Source organism: Salmo salar, chromosome ssa05 (genome assembly GCF_905237065.1).
Source record: "Salmo salar chromosome ssa05, Ssal_v3.1, whole genome shotgun sequence".
Classification (NCBI taxonomy): Eukaryota; Metazoa; Chordata; class Actinopteri; order Salmoniformes; family Salmonidae; genus Salmo; species Salmo salar.
Window position 1 is genome coordinate 91,728,836 of NC_059446.1, and position 22,114 is coordinate 91,750,949.

General features: G+C 45.3%; 1 protein-coding gene across 1 annotated transcript in view; it reads right to left on the reverse strand.

The window, feature by feature from the left end:
* LOC106606155 (CUB and sushi domain-containing protein 3) overlaps positions 1-22,114 on the reverse strand; it is a 492,730-nt gene that overhangs the window by 172,176 nt on the left and 298,440 nt on the right. Inside the window, 5 exon segments of the mRNA XM_045717778.1 lie at positions 10,293-10,411; positions 16,462-16,566; positions 17,398-17,418; positions 17,421-17,493; positions 17,701-17,825. Of these exon segments, the coding sequence (XP_045573734.1) occupies positions 10,293-10,411; positions 16,462-16,566; positions 17,398-17,418; positions 17,421-17,493; positions 17,701-17,825 (443 nt within the window).

Here is a 22,114-nt window from a genome sequence, read left to right on the forward strand (position 1 = left end):
CGTTACCTGTATAAAAGACACCTGGGAGCCAGAAATCTTACTGATTGAGAGGGGGTCAAGTACTTATTTCCCTCATTAAAATGCAAATCATTTTATAACATTTTTGACATGCGTTTTTCTGGATTTTTCTGTTGTTATTCTGTCTCTCACTGTTCAAATAAACCTACCATTAAAATTATAGACTGATCATTTCTTTGAAAGTGGGCAAACGTACAAAATCAGCAGGGGATCAAATACTTTTTTCCCTCACTGTAACTGGTCATAATATTAATTATAATAATTAGAGTAACTGGTCATAATATTAATAATGTTATCTACTCTGAGTGAGGGTTAGTTAGAACCTGAGGATCTGAACAACACAGGTCAAGTGTGTGTGTGTGTGTGTGTGTGTGTGTGTGTGTGTGTGTGTGTGTGTGTGTGTGTGTGTGTGTGTGTGTGTGTGTGTGTGTGTGTGTGTGTGTGTGTGTGTGTGTGTGTGTGTGTGTGTGTGTGTGTGTGTGACAGAGGGAACGGGAAACTGTTATCACTATCTACTGACAGAGGGAACAGGAAACTGTTATCACCACTATCTACTGACAGAGGGAACAGGAAACTGTTATCACCACTATCTACTGACAGAGGGAACAGGAAACTGCTATCACCACTATCTACTGACAGAGAGAACAGGAAACTGTTATCACTATCTACTGACAGAGGGAACAGGAAACTGTTATCACCACTATCTACTGACAGAGGGAACAGGAAACTGTTATCACTATCTACTGACAGAGGGAACAGGAAACTGTTATCACCACTATCTACTGACAGAGGGAACGGGAAACTGTTATCACTCTACTGACAGAGGGAACGGGAAACTGTTATCATCACTATCTACTGACAGAGGGAACAGGAAACTGTTATCACCATCTACTGACAGAGGGAACGGGAAACTGTTATCACCACTATCTACTGACAGAGGGAACAGGAAACTGTTATCAACACTATCTACTGACAGAGGGAACAGGAAACTGTTATCACTCTACTGACAGAGGGAATGGGAAACTGTTATCACCACTATCTACTGACAGAGGGAACAGGAAACTGTTATCACCACTATCTACTGACAGAGGGAACAGGAAACTGTTATCACTCTACTGACAGAGGGAACAGGAAACTGTTATCACCACTATCTACTGACAGAGGGAACAGGAAACTGTTATCATCACTATCTACTGACAGAGGGAACAGGAAACTGTTATCACCACTATCTACTGACAGAGGGAACAGGAAACTGTTATAACCACTGTCTACTGACAGAGGGAACAGGAAACTGTTATCACTATCTACTGACAGAGGGAACAGGAAACTGTTATCATCACTATCTACTGACAGAGGGAACAGGAAACTGTTATCACTATCTACTGACAGAGGGAACAGGAAACTGTTATCACTATCTACTGACAGAGGGAACGGGAAACTGTTATCACACTATCTACTGACAGAGGGAACAGGAAACTGTTATCACCACTATCTACTGACAGAGGGAACAGGAAACTGTTATCCACTATCTACTGACAGAGGGAACGGGAAACTGTTATCCACTATCTACTGACAGAGGGAACAGGAAACTGTTATCACCACTATCTACTGACAGAGGGAACAGGAAACTGTTATCACTATCTACTGACAGAGGGAACGGGAAACTGTTATCACCACTATCTACTGACAGAGGGAACAGGAAACTGTTATCACCACTATCTACTGACAGAGGGAACAGGAAACTGTTATCACCACTATCTACTGACGGAGGGAACGGGAAAATGTTATCACCACTATCTACTGACAGAGGGAACGGGAAACTGTTATCATCACTATCTACTGACAGAGGGAATGGGAAACTGTTATCATCCCTGTCTACTGACAGAGGAACAGGAAACTGTTATCACCACTATCTACTGACAGAGGGAACAGGAAACTGTTATCACTCTACTGACAGAGGGAACAGGAAACTGTTATCACCACTATCTACTGACAGAGGGAACAGGAAACTGTTATCACCACTATCTACTGACAGAGGGAACAGGAAACTGTTATCATCACTATCTACTGACAGAGGGAACGGGAAACTGTTATCACCACTATCTACTGACAGAGGGAACAGGAAACTGTTATCACCACTATCTACTGACAGAGGGAACAGGAAACTGTTATCACTCTACTGACAGAGGGAACAGGAAACTGTTATCACCACTATCTACTGACAGAGGGAACGGGAAACTGTTATCACTCTACTGACAGAGGGAACAGGAAACTGTTATCACCACTATCTACTGACAGAGGGAACAGGAAACTGTTATCACTCTACTGACAGAGGGAACAGGAAACTGCTTTCACCACTATCTACTGACAGAGGGAACGGGAAACTGTTATCATCACTATCTACTGACAGAGGGAACAGAAAACTGTTATCACCACTATGTACTGACAGAGGGAACAGGAAACTGTTATCACTCTACTGACAGAGGGAACAGGAAACTGTTATCACCACTATCTACTGACAGAGGGAACAGGAAACTGTTATCACCACTATCTACTGACAGAGGGAACAGGAAACTGTTATCACCACTATCTACTGACGGAGGGAACAGGAAACTGTTATCACTATCTACTGACAGAGGGAACAGGAAACTGTTATCACCACTCTCTACTGACAGAGGGAACGGGAAACTGTTATCACCACTATCTACTGACAGAGGGAACGGGAAACTGTTATCACCACTATCTACTGACAGAGGGAACAGGAAACTGTTATCACCACTATCTACTGACAGAGGGAACAGGGAAACTGTTATCACCACTATCTACTGACAGAGGGAACAGGAAACTGTTATCACTATCTACTGACAGAGGGAACGGGAAACTGTTATCATCACTATCTACTGACAGAGGGAACAGGAAACTGTTATCACCACTATCTACTGACAGAGGGAACAGGAAACTGTTATCACCTCTACTGACAGAGGGAACAGGAAACTGTTATCACCACTATCTACTGACAGAGGGAACGGGAAACTGTTATCACCACTATCTACTGACAGAGGGAACGGGAAACTGTTATCACACTATCTACTGACAGAGGGAACGGGAAACTGTTATCCACTATCTACTGACAGAGGGAACAGGGAAACTGTTATCACCACTATCTACTGACAGAGGGAACAGGAAACTGTTATCACCACTATCTACTGACAGAGGGAACAGGAAACTGTTATCACCACATCTACTGACAGAGGGAACAGGGAAACTGTTATCACCACTATCTACTGACAGAGGGAACAGGGAAACTGTTATCACCACTATCTACTGACAGAGGGAACGGGAAACTGTTATCACCACTATCTACTGACAGAGGGAACAGGAAACTGTTATCACCACTATCTACTGACAGAGGGAACAGGAAACTGTTATCACCACTATCTACTGACAGAGGGAACAGGGAAACTGTTATCATCACTATCTACTGACAGAGGGAACAGGAAACTGTTATCACCACTATCTACTGACAGAGGGAACAGGGAAACTGTTATCACCACTATCTACTGACAGAGGGAACAGGAAACTGTTATCACCACTATCTACTGACAGAGGGAACAGGAAACTGTTATCACCACTATCTACTGACAGAGGGAACGGGAAACTGTTATCACCACTATCTACTGACAGAGGGAACAGGAAACTGTTATCACCACTATCTACTGACAGAGGGAACGGGAAACTGTTATCACCACTATCTACTGACAGAGGGAACAGGAAACTGTTATCACCACTATCTACTGACAGAGGGAACAGGAAACTGTTATCCACTATCTACTGACAGAGGGAACAGGAAACTGTTATCACCACTATCTACTGACAGAGGGAACAGGAAACTGTTATCACCACTATCTACTGACAGAGGGAACGGGAAACTGTTATCACTATCTACTGACGGAGGGAACGGGAAACTGTTATCACCACTATCTACTGACAGAGGGAACAGGGAAACTGTTATCACCACTATCTACTGACAGAGGGAACGGGAAACTGTTATCACCACTATCTACTGACAGAGGGAACAGGAAACTGTTATCACCACTATCTACTGACAGAGGGAACGGGAAACTGTTATCACCACTATCTACTGACAGAGGGAACAGGAAACTGTTATCACCACTATCTACTGACAGAGGGAACAGGAAACTGTTATCACCACTATCTACTGACAGAGGGAACAGGAAACTGTTATCACCACTATCTACTGACAGAGGGAACAGGAAACTGTTATCACCACTATCTACTGACAGAGGGAACAGGAAACTGTTATCACCACTATCTACTGACAGAGGGAACAGGAAACTGTTATCACCACTATCTACTGACAGAGGGAACAGGAAACTGTTATCACCACTATCTACTGACAGAGGGAACAGGAAACTGTTATCACCACTATCTACTGACAGAGGGAACAGGAAACTGTTATCACCACTATCTACTGACAGAGGGAACAGGAAACTGTTATCACCACTATCTACTGACAGAGGGAACAGGAAACTGTTATCACCACTATCTACTGACAGAGGGAACAGGAAACTGTTATCACCACTATCTACTGACAGAGGGAACAGGAAACTGTTATCACCACTATCTACTGACAGAGGGAACGGGAAACTGTTATCACCACTATCTACTGACAGAGGGAACAGGAAACTGTTATCACCACTATCTACTGACAGAGGGAACAGGAAACTGTTATCACCACTATCTACTGACAGAGGGAACAGGAAACTGTTATCACCACTATCTACTGACAGAGGGAACAGGGAAACTGTTATCACCACTATCTACTGACAGAGGGAACAGGAAACTGTTATCACCACTATCTACTGACAGAGGGAACAGGAAACTGTTATCACATCTACTGACAGAGGGAACGGGAAACTGTTATCACCACTATCTACTGACAGAGGGAACGGGAAACTGTTATCACCACTATCTACTGACAGAGGGAACGGGAAACTGTTATCACCACTATCTACTGACAGAGGGAACAGGAAACTGTTATCACCACTATCTACTGACAGAGGGAACAGGAAACTGTTATCACCACTATCTACTGACAGAGGGAACGGGAAACTGTTATCACCACTATCTACTGACAGAGGGAACAGGAAACTGTTATCACCACTATCTACTGACAGAGGGAACGGGAAACTGTTATCACCACTATCTACTGACAGAGGGAACGGGAAACTGTTATCACCACTATCTACTGACAGAGGGAACAGGAAACTGTTATCACCACTATCTACTGACAGAGGGAACAGGGAAACTGTTATCACCACTATCTACTGACAGAGGGAACAGGAAACTGTTATCACCACTATCTACTGACAGAGGGAACAGGAAACTGTTATCACCACTATCTACTGACAGAGGGAACGGGAAACTGTTATCACCACTATCTACTGACAGAGGGAACGGGAAACTGTTATCACCACTATCTACTGACAGAGGGAACAGGAAACTGTTATCACCACTCTCTACTGACAGAGGGAACAGGAAACTGTTATCACCACTCTCTACTGACAGAGGGAACGGGAAACTGTTATCACCACTATCTACTGACAGAGGGAACAGGAAACTGTTATCACCACTATCTACTGACAGAGGGAACGGGAAACTGTTATCACCACTATCTACTGACAGAGGGAACAGGGAAACTGTTATCACCACTATCTACTGACAGAGGGAACAGGAAACTGTTATCACCACTATCTACTGACAGAGGGAACAGGAAACTGTTATCACCACTATCTACTGACAGAGGGAACAGGAAACTGTTATCACCACTATCTACTGACAGAGGGAACAGGAAACTGTTATCACCACTATCTACTGACAGAGGGAACAGGAAACTGTTATCACCACTATCTACTGACAGAGGGAACAGGGAAACTGTTATCACCACTATCTACTGACAGAGGGAACAGGAAACTGTTATCACCACTATCTACTGACAGAGGGAACAGGAAACTGTTATCACCACTATCTACTGACAGAGGGAACAGGAAACTGTTATCACCACTATCTACTGACAGAGGGAACAGGAAACTGTTATCACCACTATCTACTGACAGAGGGAACAGGGAAACTGTTATCACCACTATCTACTGACAGAGGGAACAGGAAACTGTTATCACCACTATCTACTGACAGAGGGAACAGGGAAACTGTTATCACCACTATCTACTGACAGAGGGAACAGGAAACTGTTATCACCACTATCTACTGACAGAGGGAACAGGAAACTGTTATCACCACTATCTACTGACAGAGGGAACGGGAAACTGTTATCACCACTATCTACTGACAGAGGGAACGGGAAACTGTTATCACCACTATCTACTGACAGAGGGAACGGGAAACTGTTATCACCACTATCTACTGACAGAGGGAACAGGAAACTGTTATCACCACTATCTACTGACAGAGGGAACGGGAAACTGTTATCACCACTATCTACTGACAGAGGGAACGGGAAACTGTTATCACCACTATCTACTGACAGAGGGAACAGGAAACTGTTATCACCACTATCTACTGACAGAGGGAACAGGAAACTGTTATCACCACTATCTACTGACAGAGGGAACAGGAAACTGTTATCACCACTATCTACTGACAGAGGGAACAGGAAACTGTTATCACCACTATCTACTGACAGAGGGAACGGGAAACTGTTATCACCACTATCTACTGACAGAGGGAACAGGGAAACTGTTATCACCACTATCTACTGACAGAGGGAACAGGAAACTGTTATCACCACTATCTACTGACAGAGGGAACAGGAAACTGTTATCACCACTATCTACTGACAGAGGGAACAGGAAACTGTTATCACCACTATCTACTGACAGAGGGAACAGGAAACTGTTATCACCACTATCTACTGACAGAGGGAACAGGGAAACTGTTATCATCACTATCTACTGACAGAGGGAACGGGAAACTGTTATCACCACTATCTACTGACAGAGGGAACAGGAAACTGTTATCACCACTATCTACTGACAGAGGGAACAGGGAAACTGTTATCACCACTATCTACTGACAGAGGGAACAGGAAACTGTTATCACCACTATCTACTGACAGAGGGAACAGGGAAACTGTTATCACCACTATCTACTGACAGAGGGAACGGGAAACTGTTATCACCACTATCTACTGACAGAGGGAACGGGAAACTGTTATCACACTATCTACTGACAGAGGGAACGGGAAACTGTTATCACCACTATCTACTGACAGAGGGAACAGGAAACTGTTATCACCACTATCTACTGACAGAGGGAACAGGAAACTGTTATCACCACTATCTACTGACAGAGGGAACAGGAAACTGTTATCACCACTATCTACTGACAGAGGGAACGGGAAACTGTTATCAACACTATCTACTGACAGAGGGAACAGGAAACTGTTATCACCACTATCTACTGACAGAGGGAAAGGGAAACTGTTATCACCACTATCTACTGACAGAGGGAACAGGAAACTGTTATCACCACTATCTACTGACAGAGAGAACGGGAAACTGTTATCACCACTATCTACTGACAGAGGGAACGGGAAACTGTTATCACCACTATCTACTGACAGAGGGAACGGGAAACTGTTATCACCACTATCTACTGACAGAGGGAACAGGAAACTGTTATCACCACTATCTACTGACAGAGGGAACAGGAAACTGTTATCACCACTATCTACTGACAGAGGGAACGGGAAACTGTTATCACTATCTACTGACAGAGGGAACGGGAAACTGTTATCACACTATCTACTGACAGAGGGAACAGGGAAACTGTTATCATCACTATCTACTGACAGAGGGAACAGGAAACTGTTATCACCACTATCTACTGACAGAGGGAACAGGGAAACTGTTATCACCACTATCTACTGACAGAGGGAACAGGAAACTGTTATCACCACTATCTACTGACAGAGGGAACAGGAAACTGTTATCACCACTATCTACTGACAGAGGGAACAGGAAACTGTTATCCACTATCTACTGACAGAGGGAACGGGAAACTGTTATCACCACTATCTACTGACAGAGGGAACAGGAAACTGTTATCACACTATCTACTGACAGAGGGAACAGGAAACTGTTATCACCACTATCTACTGACAGAGGGAACAGGAAACTGTTATCACACTATCTACTGACAGAGGGAACAGGAAACTGTTATCATCACTATCTACTGACAGAGGGAACAGGAAACTGTTATCACCACTATCTACTGACAGAGGGAACAGGAAACTGTTATCACCACTATCTACTGACAGAGGGAACAGGAAACTGTTATCACCACTATCTACTGACAGAGGGAACAGGAAACTGTTATCACCACTATCTACTGACAGAGGGAACAGGAAACTGTTATCACCACTATCTACTGACAGAGGGAACAGGAAACTGTTATCACCACTATCTACTGACAGAGGGAACGGGAAACTGTTATCACCACTATCTACTGACAGAGGGAACAGGAAACTGTTATCACTCTACTGACAGAGGGAACGGGAAACTGTTATCACCACTATCTACTGACAGAGGGAACAGGAAACTGTTATCACCACTATCTACTGACAGAGGGAACAGGAAACTGTTATCACCACTATCTACTGACAGAGGGAACGGGAAACTGTTATCACCACTATCTACTGACAGAGGGAACGGGAAACTGTTATCACCACTATCTACTGACAGAGGGAACAGGAAACTGTTATCACCACTCTACTGACAGAGGGAACAGGAAACTGTTATCACCACTATCTACTGACAGAGGGAACAGGAAACTGTTATCACCACTATCTACTGACAGAGGGAACAGGAAACTGTTATCACCACTATCTACTGACAGAGGGAACAGGAAACTGTTATCACCACTATCTACTGACAGAGGGAACAGGAAACTGTTATCACCACTATCTACTGACAGAGGGAACAGGAAACTGTTATCACCACTATCTACTGACAGAGGGAACGGGAAACTGTTATCACCACTATCTACTGACAGAGGGAACAGGAAACTGTTATCACCACTATCTACTGACAGAGGGAACGGGAAACTGTTATCACTATCTACTGACAGAGGGAACAGGAAACTGTTATCACCACTATCTACTGACAGAGGGAACAGGAAACTGTTATCACCACTATCTACTGACAGAGGGAACGGGAAACTGTTATCACTATCTACTGACAGAGGGAACAGGAAACTGTTATCACCACTATCTACTGACAGAGGGAACAGGAAACTGTTATAACCACTATCTACTGACAGAGGGAACAGGAAACTGTTATCACCACTATCTACTGACAGAGGGAACAGGAAACTGTTATAACCACCATCTACTGACAGAGGGAACAGGAAACTGTTATCACCACTATCTACTGACAGAGGGAACGGGAAACTGTTACAGTTTAACCTCCCACGCACGCACGCATAAAAACACACCCACACACTTACAGACACACACGCACGAGCATTCACACACACACACACACACACGCTCACGTATTTATCCTAACACACTCGGTGTGTGTGTGTGTGTGTTTCACTTCAACCTTCAGGGTATTCCCTGGGTCTGCATATCTAACCTGGCAGCTCTACATCAGACATGGCCTGTGTCCCAAATGGAACCCTATTCCCTCTATAGTGAACTAGAGTCCTGTGGGCCCTGCTCAAAATAGTGCACTACGTAGGAAATAGGGTCCCAACAAGCTCTCACGTCAGAGTTAGACCTCCATCTATGTTTTTCCAAAATGTCAAATTTCAAAGTGTTTTAAAGTTAAGTTAAGTTAGGCAAGTTAAGTTAAGTTAAGTTAAGTTAGGCTAAGTTAAGTTAAGTTAAGTTAGGCAAGTTTCTATCGCTGGATTCAAACCGGCAAGATTCTGCAGCAAAGGGCAGATGCTTACGTACATCCACCATTGGCCAACCCTAAACCGCCCTAGCAAAACCAAAACCTACCTGAAGGTAACAGAACAAGTGTGTGTGTGTGTGTGTGTGTGTGTGTGTGTGTGTGTGTGTGTGTGTGTGTGTGTGTGTGTGTGTGTGTGTGTGTGTGTGTGTGTGTGTGTGTCTGTGTGTGTGTGTGTGTGTGTGTGTGTGTGTGTGTGTGTGTGTGTGTGTGTGTGTGTGTGTGTGTGTGTGTGTGTGTGTGTGTGTGTGTGTGTGTGTGTGTATTTGTGCTAACCTTCAGAGAGTAGCCTTGGTCACACTGAAAGGAAACCATGTCCCCCACAGTAAAGCGCTGGCCCACATTGACACCGTTGAGGGGGTGCTGAGGTTCTGGGCATGAATCCAAACCTATTGCTTAGGACAGAGTCAAAACACACACATGGGAATAGCAATCACTTGTCTGCACATCAAGATCAGTACAGGAACATAGAAACAAACACCAACCATTCAAAACAGTAGAGTACAGTATGGAACTGGTAGTTATTATACTCCTTATAGGAATACTGATAGATGATAGGTAGTTATAATACTCCTTATAGGAATACTGATAGATGATAGGTAGTTAATACTCCTTATAGGAATACTGAGAGATGATAGGTAGTTATAATACTCCTTATAGGAATACTGAGAGATGATAGGTAGTTATAATACTCCTTATAGGAATACTGAGAGATGATAGGTAGTTATAATACTCCTTATAGGAATACTGAGAGATGATAGGTAGTTATAATACTCCTTATAGGAATACTGAGAGATGATAGGTAGTTATAATACTCCTTATAGGAATACTGAGAGATGATAGGTAGTTAATACTCCTTATAGGAATACTGAGAGATGATAGGTAGTATAATACTCCTTATAGGAATACTGATAGATGATAGGTAGTATAATACTCCTTATAGGAATACTGAGAGATGATAGGTAGTTATAATACTCCTTATAGGAATACTGAGAGATGATAGGTAGTTATAATACTCCTTATAGGAATACTGATAGATGATAGGTAGTTATAATACTCCTTATAGGAATACTGAGAGATGATAGGTAGTTATAATACTCCTTATAGGAATACTGATAGATGATAGGTAGTTAATACTCCTTATAGGAATACTGAGAGATGATAGGTAGTTATAATACTCCTTATAGGAATACTGAGAGATGATAGGTAGTTATAATACTCCTTATAGGAATACTGAGAGATGATTGGTAGTTATAATACTCCTTATAGGAATACTGAGAGATGATAGGTAGTTATAATACTCCTTATAGGAATACTGAGAGATGATAGGTAGTTATAATACTCCTTATAGGAATACTGAGAGATGATAGGTAGTTATAATACTCCTTATAGGAATACTGAGAGATGATAGGTAGTTATAATACTCCTTATAGGAATACTGAGAGATGATAGGTAGTTATAATACTCCTTATAGGAATACTGAGAGATGATAGGTAGTTATTATACTCCTTATAGGAATACTGATAGATGATAGGTAGTTAATACTCCTTATAGGAATACTGAGAGATGATAGGTAGTTATAATACTCCTTATAGGAATACTGATAGATGATAGGTAGTTAATACTCCTTATAGGAATACTGAGAGATGATAGGTAGTTATAATACTCATTAGAGGAATACTGATAGATGATAGGTAGTTATAATACTCTTTATAGGAATACTGATAGATGATAGGTAGTTAATACTCCTTATAGGAATACTGATAGATGATAGGTAGTTATAATACTCCTTATAGGAATACTGATAGATGATAGGTAGTTAACACTCCTTATAGGAATACTGAGAGATGATAGGTAGTTAATACTCCTTATAGGAATACTGAGGGTGGTCAGAGAGTGGTGAGCAGAGGGGTGACAGGAGTGGAGATGGAGTCTGTGAGTGGTGAACAGAGAGGTGAGAGACTGAAGGTGGTAAACAGAGTGGTGAGAGACTTTAGGTGGTAAACAGAGTGGTGAACAGAGTGGTGAACAGAGTGGTAAACAGAGTGGTAAACAGAGTGGTAAACAGAGTGGTGAGAGACTATGAGTGGTGAACAGAGTGGTGAGAGACTATGAGTGGTGAACAGAGTGGTGAGAGACTTTAGGTGGTAAACAGAGTGGTGAACAGAGTGGTGAGAGACTATGAGTGGTGAACAGAGTGGTGAGAGACTTTAGGTGGTAAACAGAGTGGTGAACAGAGTGGTGAACAGAGTGGTGAGAGACTATGAGTGGTGAACATAGTGGTGAACAGAGTGGTGAGAGACTATGAGTGGTGAACAGAGTGGTGAGAGACTATAGGTGGTAAACAGAGTGGTGAGAGACTGTGAGTGGTAAACAGAGTGGTAAACAGAGTGGTGAGAGACTATGAGTGGTAAACAGAGTGGTGAGAGACTATGAGTGGTAAACAGAGTGGTAAACAGAGTGGTGAGAGACTATGAGTGGTGAACAGAGTGGTAAACAGAGTGGTGAGAGACTATGAGTGGTAAACAGAGTGGTGAGAGACTATGAGTGGTAAACAGAGTGGTAAACAGAGTGGTGAGAGACTATGAGTGGTGAACAGAGTGGTAAACAGAGTGGTGAGAGACTATGAGTGGTAAACAGAGTGGTGAGAGACTGAGTGGTAAACAGGTGTGATGAGTGGTGAGACAGAGTGGTGAACAGAGTGGTGAGAGACTATGAGTGGTAAACAGAGTGGTGAGAGACTATGAGTGGTGAACAGAGTGGTGAGAGACTATGAGTGGTGAACAGAGTGGTGAGAGACTATGAGTGGTAAACAGAGTGGTGAGAGACTATGAGTGGTGAACAGAGTGGTGAGAGACTATGAGTGGTGAACAGAGTGGTGAGAGACTAGAGTGGTGAACAGAGTGGTGAGAGACTATGAGTGGTAAACAGAGTGGTGAGAGACTATGAGTGGTGAACAGAGTGGTGAGAGACTATGAGTGGTGAACAGAGTGGTGAGAGACTATGAGTGGTGAACAGAGTGGTGAGAGACTATGAGTGGTAAACAGAGTGGTGAGAGACTATGAGTGGTGAACAGAGTGGTGAGAGACTATGAGTGGTGAACAGAGTGGTGAGAGACTATGAGTGGTGAACAGAGTGGTGAACAGAGTGGTGAGAGACTATGAGTGGTGAACAGAGTGGTGAGAGACTATGAGTGGTGAACAGAGTGGTAAACAGAGTGGTGAGAGACTATGAGTTGTGAACAGAGTGGTGAGAGACTATGAGTGGTGAACAGAGTGGTGAGAGACTATGAGTGGTGAACAGAGTGGTGAGAGACTATGAGTGGTGAACAGACTGGTGAGAGACTATGAGTGGTGAACAGAGTGGTAAACAGAGTGGTGAGAGACTATGAGTGGTGAACAGAGTGGTGAGAGACTATGAGTGGTGAACAGAGTGGTGAGAGACTATGAGTGGTGAACAGAGTGGTGAGAGACTATGAGTGGTGAACAGAGTGGTAAACAGAGTGGTGAGAGACTATGAGTGGTGAACAGAGTGGTGAGAGACTATGAGTTGTGAACAGAGTGGTGAGAGACTATGAGTGGTGAACAGAGTGGTGAGAGACTATGAGTGGTGAACAGAGTGGTGAGAGACTATGAGTTGTGAACAGAGTGGTGAGAGACTATGAGTGGTGAACAGAGTGGTGAGAGACTATGAGTGGTGAACAGAGTGGTGAGAGACTATGAGTGGTGAACAGAGTGGTGAGAGACTATGAGTGGTGAACAGAGTGGTGAGAGACTATGAGTGGTGAACAGAGTGGTGAGAGACTATGAGTGGTGAACAGAGTGGTGAGAGACTATGAGTGGTGAACAGAGTGGTGAGAGACTATGAGTGGTGAACAGAGTGGTGAGAGACTATGAGTGGTGAACAGAGTGGTGAGAGACTATGAGTGGTGAACAGAGTGGTGAGAGACTATGAGTGGTGAACAGAGTGGTGAGAGACTATGAGTGGTGAACAGAGTGGTGAGAGACTATGAGTGGTGAACAGAGTGGTGAGAGACTATAGGTGGTGAACAGAAATAAACCAAAAGAGTTCAGAAGGTGTTCAGAACAGTATGCTGTCAATCATCTCAGCAGGCTGTTATATATGGATATTCCTACTCCTGGTAGTCATGGTGTGGAGAGCGTTGGGCATGTGGGGGAGAGTGGTAACATGCTGTGGTAAGGAGGGGGTGAGAGAGTGAAGAGATTGATGTGGGAGAGGGCTGAGGAGACTGATTGGCTGAAGAGATTGATGTGGGAGAGGGCTGAGGAGACTGATTGGCTGAAGAGATTGATGTGGGAGAGGGGTGAAGAGAGTGATTCGTGAAATATACTGTAAAATGTATTTTTACGGTTAAGAAGCTTTAGGGATAGAACAACCCACTGAGAGACAGACAGGCCAGAGGCTGAGGAGAGCGGGGAGTAGACTTAGTGAGAGCGTTGTAATACATGTTGATCTCTACAGGTGGTAGACTGTGGGAGAGTGGTATACAGGGTTAGAGGTGCTGAGAGACTGAGATGGACCGATCGGGGCTGTGAGAGGTTGGCCGTGGTGAGATGTTGTGGGAGACAGGTGATGATAGCATCTGAATATAAAGTATGTTTATCTCTGAGTTTGGGGGAAGGTGGGACACAGGGTTAAAGGTGATGTGAGACAGATGTTGAGGAGAGTGGCTGGTGTTAGTGAGAGACCTGTGGTCAGAGGGTTACAGTTCCCCACTCAGAGGGATAGGCAGACAGACAGACAGACAGACAGACAGACAGACAGACAGACAGACAGACAGACAGACAGACAGACAGACAGACAGACAGACAGACAGACAGACAGACAGACAGACAGACAGACAGACAGACAGACAGACAGGCAGGCCGACAGGCATCCAGGCAGACAGGCAGACAGGCAGACAGACAGGCATCCAGGCAGACAGGCAGACAGGCAGACAGACAGATAGGCAGACAGACAGGCCGACAGGCATCCAGGCAGACAGGCAGACAGGCAGACAGGCATCCAGGCAGACAGACAGACAGGCCGACAGGCATCCAGGCAGACAGGCAGACAGGCAGACAGGCATCCAGGCAGACAGACAGACAGGCAGACAGGCATCCAGACAGACAGGCAGACAGGCAGACAGGCAGACAGGCAGACAGGCAGACAGGCAGGGACGGTGGATGAGCTCAGTTAGCCTGGTCCCATCTGGAACCCTGGGTGTCCTTTAGCCAACTCCTCTGATGGCATGACAGCACTAGTGAGATGAGATGGCTGAAGCACATCCAGCTAGGCTTGTCAACACCAGTCCTGGAGGTCCTGGAGGACCAAAACACTAGAAAATAAAACCAGCAGTACTTTGACCCTCTAGGTCCACTAGTTGAATAGCCCTGTCATCATGGCATGACGTCGTTAGACAGAGGACTTGGTTAAACCCTGTCATCATGGCATGACATCGTCAGACAGAGGACTTGGTTAAACCCTGTCATCATGGCATGACATCATCAGACAGAGGACTTGGATAAACCCTGTCATCATGGCATGACATCATCAGACAGAGGACTTGGTTAAACCCTGCCATAATGACATGACAACGATAATCAGAGGACTTGGTTAAACCCTGCCATAATGGCATGAAAACCAGCAGCATTCCACCCATAACACTGTAAAATACTACTTCCACTACAAAAGCAAGTACTTATTCCATGTCTGTTCATTAACTCTGTGCTATTGACACATCATGAAATAATTTTGTACCCCATTAACGTTTTTTAAGAATAAGGCCAGCAGCATACCACCCTGAATCCCACTGCTAGTTTGCATCTGAAGCTAAACAGGATTGGTTCTGGTCGGTCCCTGGATGGGAGACCAGATGGTGCTGGAAGTGCTGTTTCCTCTGGTCTAAAGAAAATATATACAGTGGCTTGCGAAAGTATTCACCCCCCTTGGTATTTTTCCTAATTCTGTTGCCTTACAACCTGGAATTAAAATTGATTTTTTTTGGGGGGGGGGGGTTCGTATCATTTGATTTACACAACATGCCTACCGTTTTGAAGATGCAAAATATTTTTTATTGTGAAACAAACAAGAAATAAGACAAAAAACTGAAAACTTGAGCGTGCATAACTATTCACCCCGCCCAAAGTCAATACTTTGTAGAGCCACCTTTGCAACAATTACAGCTACAGATTACACCTGATCTAGGACCAGCCTATAGCTAGCTGTGTCTCTTCATACCAGTAAACTTCAGATTACACCTGATCTAGGACCTCCAACCTGATCTAGGACCAGCCTATAGCTAGCTGTGTCTCTTCATACCAGTATACCTCAGATTACACCTGATCTAGGACCAGCCTATAGCTCGCTGTGTCTCTTCATTCCAGTATACTCCAGATTACAACTGATCTAGGACCAGCCTATAGCTAGGTGTATCTCTTCATACCTGTATACTCCAGGTGGAAGCCTGCTGCAGACACACTGATGTCGGACTGGAAGGTCAGGTAGATGTTGTTGGAGGTGCTGTTCAGGAGCTGGGGGATGGTCGTACCTACAGAACATACCCACGGAGACAGTCAAGTGGGAGTTACAGTAGGAAGGGTTTCCAGGAGAGAAAGACATATACTGTATGTGACTGGAACGTAGAACATACCCATGGAGACAGTCAATAGGAAAATATCATAAAATACACTACACCAGGGATCTCACCAGGGTTGGAGTTAAACCCTACAGGAGGGTCTCTCTCCAGGAACAGGGTTGGAGTTAAAACCTACAGGAGGGTATCTCTCCAGGAACAGGGTTGGAGATAAAACCTACAGGAGGTCAGCTCTCTAGGTACATGGTTGGAGATCCCTGTCCTACACACATCAATTGTCTCTGAGCAGGTGCTGAATATTTATTTATTAAGTCCTATTAGATAGATTTATTTGACACTGTTTCCACCACTCAGGTCTTCTTCATCATGTGAAGACTACAGCCAGTCAGGTATTCTTCATCAGGTGAAGACTAGAGTGCGTCAGGTCTTCTTCATCAGGTGGATTAGAGTCAGTCAGGTCTTCTTCATCAGGTGGATTAGAGTCAGTCAGGTATTCTTCATCAGGTGAAGACTAGAGCCAGTCAGGTCTTCTTCGTCAGGTAAAGACTATTTATTTTTATTTTCTATTTAACGTTTATTTTACTAGGCAAGTCAGAGGGAGTCAGTCAGTCTTTTCTTCATTTCCTTGAACTGCGCCGTTGGAGATTCTGAGAACTTTTCTCAAAGAGCATGTCAAATGTTGTCTCCCGTCGTATCCATACGTACTTTTACTGAGTATTCCGATCAGACATTATTATCAATTCCAAAATGGGAGCTTTAAAAGACAAATTCTGGAGGTTGTTTCACCTGAGTAGCTGCCAAGCCTTGAGCGTTGCCATCGACGCCGTCGAAAAAGTCCAAGGAGTCCCAGTTGTGTTCCGTGGCAAAGGTTATGACCTGGATCTGAAGAAAAGAACGAAGAAATACATTTAAGAGTACACTTTGTTTTTAATCTAAGTTGAATAAAACAGTTGCCTCATCAATAATGGGATACATTTTAGCAAATTCCCATTCTAAGATAGAATTCCATGAAAGTTTAATTCTTAAACCCTTTTAACTATCAAAACTTTCCAACATTATATTCATAACGTTTCGTGCTGCATCTCTCACTTGGATGCCTGTTCCCTCTGGCACAGAGACCTTCCAGATACAGTTGAGATAGTTGGCGTAGGGCTCTGGGTAACCAGGAGAAAGGATGGTTCCCTTACGAGATGTCAGCAGCCCTCCACAGGGAACTGCACAGGGGGAGAGAAGAGAGAGACAAGTCACCCAGACATCAGGGGGAAAGAAGAGAGAGAGACAAGTCACCCAGACATCAGGGGGAGAGAAGAGAGAGACAAGTCACCCAGACACCAGGGGGAGAGAAGAGAGAGAGACAAGTCACCCAGACACCAGGGGGAGAGAAGAGTCACCCAGACACCAGGGGGAGAGAAGAGAGAGACAAGTCACCCAGACACCAGGGGGAGAGAAGAGAGAGACAAGTCACCCAGACACCAGGGGGAGAGAAGAGAGAGACAAGTCACCCAGACACCAGGGGGAGAGAAGAGAGAGAGGCAAGTGACCCAGATACCAGGGGGAGAGAAGAGAGAGAGAGACAAGTCACCCAGACACCAGGGGGAGAGAAGAGAGAGACAAGTCACCCAGACACCAGGGGGAGAGAAGAGAGAGAGGCAAGTGACCCAGATACCAGGGGGAGAGAAGAGAGAGAGAGACAAGTCACCCAGACACCAGGGGGAGAGAAGAGTCACCCAGACATCAGGGGGAGAGAAGAGAGAGACAAGTCACCCAGACACCAGGGGGAGAGAAGAGAGAGAGACAAGTCACCCAGACACCAGGGGGAGAGAAGAGAGAGAGGCAAGTGACCCAGATACCAGGGGGAGAGAAGAGAGAGAGAAAAGAGGCAAGTGACCCAGATACCAGGGGGAGAGAAGAGAGAGAGAGACAAGTCACCCAGACACCAGGGGGAGAGAAGAGAGAGAGACAAGTCACCCAGACACCAGGGGGAGAGAAGAGAGAGAGACAAGTCACCCAGATACCAGGGGGAGAGAAGAGAGAGAGAGACAAGTCACCCAGACACCAGGGGGAGAGAAGAGAGAGAGAGACAAGTCACCCAGACACCAGGGGGAGAGAAGAGTCACCCAGACATCAGGGGGAGAGAAGAGAGAGAGACAAGTCACCCAGACACCAGGGGGAGAGAAGAGAGAGAGAGACAAGTCACCCAGACGCCAGGGGGAGAGAACAGTCACCCAGACATCAGGGGGAGAGAAGAGAGAGAGACAAGTCACCCAGACACCAGGGGGAGAGAAGAGTCACCCAGACACCAGGGGGAGAGAAGAGTCACCCAGACACCAGGGGGAGAGAAGAGTCACCCAGACACCAGGGGGAGAGAACAGTCACCCAGACATCAGGGGGAGAGAAGAGAGAGAGACAAGTCACCCAGACACCAGGGGGAGAGAAGAGTCACCCAGACACCAGGGGGAGAGAAGAGTCACCCAGACACCAGGGGGAGAGAAGAGTCACCCAGACACCAGGGGGAGAGAAGAGTCACCCAGACACCAGGGGGAGAGAAGAGTCACCCAGACACCAGGGGGAGAGAAGAGAGAGAGACAAGTCACCCAGACACCAGGGGGAGAGAAGAGAGAGAGACAAGTCACCCAGACACCAGGGGGAGAGAAGAGAGAGAGGCAAGTGACCCAGACACCAGGGGGAGAGAAGAGTCACCCAGACATCAGGGGGAGAGAAGAGAGAGAGACAAGTCACCCAGACACCAGGGGGAGAGAAGAGAGAGAGGCAAGTGACCCAGACACCAGGGGGAGAGAAGAGTCACCCAGACATCAGGGGGAGAGAAGAGAGAGACAAGTCACCCAGACACCAGGGGGAGAGAAGGGTCACCCAGACACCAGGGGGAGAGAAGAGTCACCCAGACACCAGGGGGAGAGAAGAGTCACCCAGACACCAGGGGGGAGAGAAGAGTCACCCAGACACCAGGGGGAGAGAAGAGTCACCCAGAGACATGAGACAACGTAAGGAAGGGAGAGACATTACACCAAAGAGACACACACACACACACACACACACACACACACACACACACACACACACACACACACACACACACACACACACACACACACACACACACACACACACACACACACACACACACACACAAGGTAAGGAAGAGTGAGATATGAAAAACCAAGTGATGCCTCTAGCACTGAGTTGCAGGGCCACTCGGGAGCCCCTAGAAGAGGCTGGACACGTTGTTTTCTAGGTTGGGCCGCTCTAAGATATGCATGTCAAACCAAAAAGCCTCTCCAGGCAGGGTTAACATGAAGGACAGCACCAGCCAGACAGTGAGGGAATATACTAGACATGATCTAAATCCTAAATGTCTGACTGGAAACTGGATAGAATGGACTCGTCAGTCATGTGTAGCTGTCCAAACAGACATCCTGTGCTGCTCTACCGTTCTGTTATGGTGATGCTTCATTACACAACAATGGAACACTAACAATTCAGCATATTTTCCCTCCTATTCCATCACCATGGAGCCCAAGGTGACCTCCTATTCCGTCACTATGGAGACCAGGGTTCATCCATGCATCCCTCCATCTCATCATCATCTATCCATGGGGCTTCATCCATCCATCCATTATCTGTCCATCATCCATTCACCCCAGCCACCTGTTGTTCTCCTTGTTTTATGGAGGGTTACTCATCCATGCATCCCACCATCTCATATCCATCCATTCATGGGTTTCATCCATCCATCATTTGTGATCCGTTCACCCCAGCCCTTCTGACTACTGTAGATCTCCTGCTGGTCCCAGGAGTTTATTATAAACCTCAGAGGATCACAACCGATTACTGTAGATCTCCTGCTGGTCCCAGGAGTTCATTATAAACCTCAGAGGATCACAACCGATTACTGTAGATCTCCTGCTGGTCCCAGGAGTTCATTATAAACCTCAGAGGATCACAACCGATTACTGTAGATCTCCTGCTGGTCCCAGGAGCTCATTATAAACCTCAGAGGATCACAACCGATTACTGTAGATCTCCTGCTGGTCCCAGGAGTTCATTATAAACCTCAGAGGACCACAACCGATTACTGTAGATCTCCTGCTGGTCCCAGGAGTTCATTATAAACCTCAGAGGATCACAACCGATTACTGTAGATCTCCTGCTGGTCCCAGGAGTTCATTATAAACCTCAGAGGATCACAACCGATTACTGTAGATCTCCTGCTGGTCCCAGGAGTTCATTATAAACCTCAGAGGAGCACAACCGATTACTGTAGATCTCCTGCTGGTCCCAGGAGTTCATTATAAACCTCAGAGGATCACAACCGATTACTGTAGATCTCCTGCTGGTCCCAGGAGCTCATTATAAACCTCAGAGGATCACAACCGATTCCAGGCCATAGGCTCTCCAATATCCACATTGCAATGTATTGGGCAGGCATTCTAAGTGATTTGCTAGTGTGGATATAGGAACATACAGTGAGGGAAAAAAGTATTTGATCCCCTGCTGATTTTGTATGTTTTCCCACTTACAAAGAAATGATCAGTCTATAATTTTAATGGTAGGTTTATTTGAACAGTGAGAGACAGAATAACAACAAAAAAAACCTGAAAAACGCATGTCAAAAATGTTATAAATTGATTTGCATTTTAATGAGGGAAATAAGTATTTGACCCCTCTGCAAAACATGACTTAGTACTTGATGGCAAAACCCTTGTTGGCAATCACAGAGGTCAGAAGTTTCTTGTAGTTGGCCACCAGGTTTGCACACATCTCAGGAGGGATTTTGTCCCACTCATCTTTGCAGATCTTCTCCAAGTCATTAAGGTTTCGAGGCTGCCGTTTGGCAACTCGAACCTTCAGCTCCCTCCACAGATTTTCTATGTGATTAAGGTCTGGAGACTGGCTAGGCCACTCCAGGACCTTAATGTGCTTCTTCTTGAGCCAGTCCTTTGTTGCCTTGGCTGTGTGTTTTGGGTCATTGTCATGCTGGAATACCCATCCACGACCCATTTTCAATGCCCTGGCTGAGGGAAGGAGGTTCTCACCCAAGATTTGACGGTACATGGCCCCGTCCATCGTCCCTTTGATGCGGTGAAGTTGTCCTGTCCCCTTAGCAGTAAAACACCCCCAAAGCATAATGTTTCCACCTCCATGTTTGACGGTGGGGATGGTGTTCTTGGGGTCATAGGCAGCATTCCTCCTCCTCCAAACGCGGCGAGTTGAGTTGATGCCAAAGAGCTCCATTTTGGTCTCATCTGACCACAACACTTTCACCCAGTTGTCCTCTGAATCATTCAGATGTTCATTGGCAAACTTCAGACGGGCATGTATATGTGCTTTCTTGAGCAGGGGGACCTTGCGGGCGCTGCAGGATTTCAGTCCTTCACGGCGTAGTGTGTTACCAATTGTTTTCTTGGTGACTATGGTCCCAGCTGCCTTGAGATCATTGACGAGATCATTGACAAGATCCTCCCGTGTAGTTCTGGGCTGATTC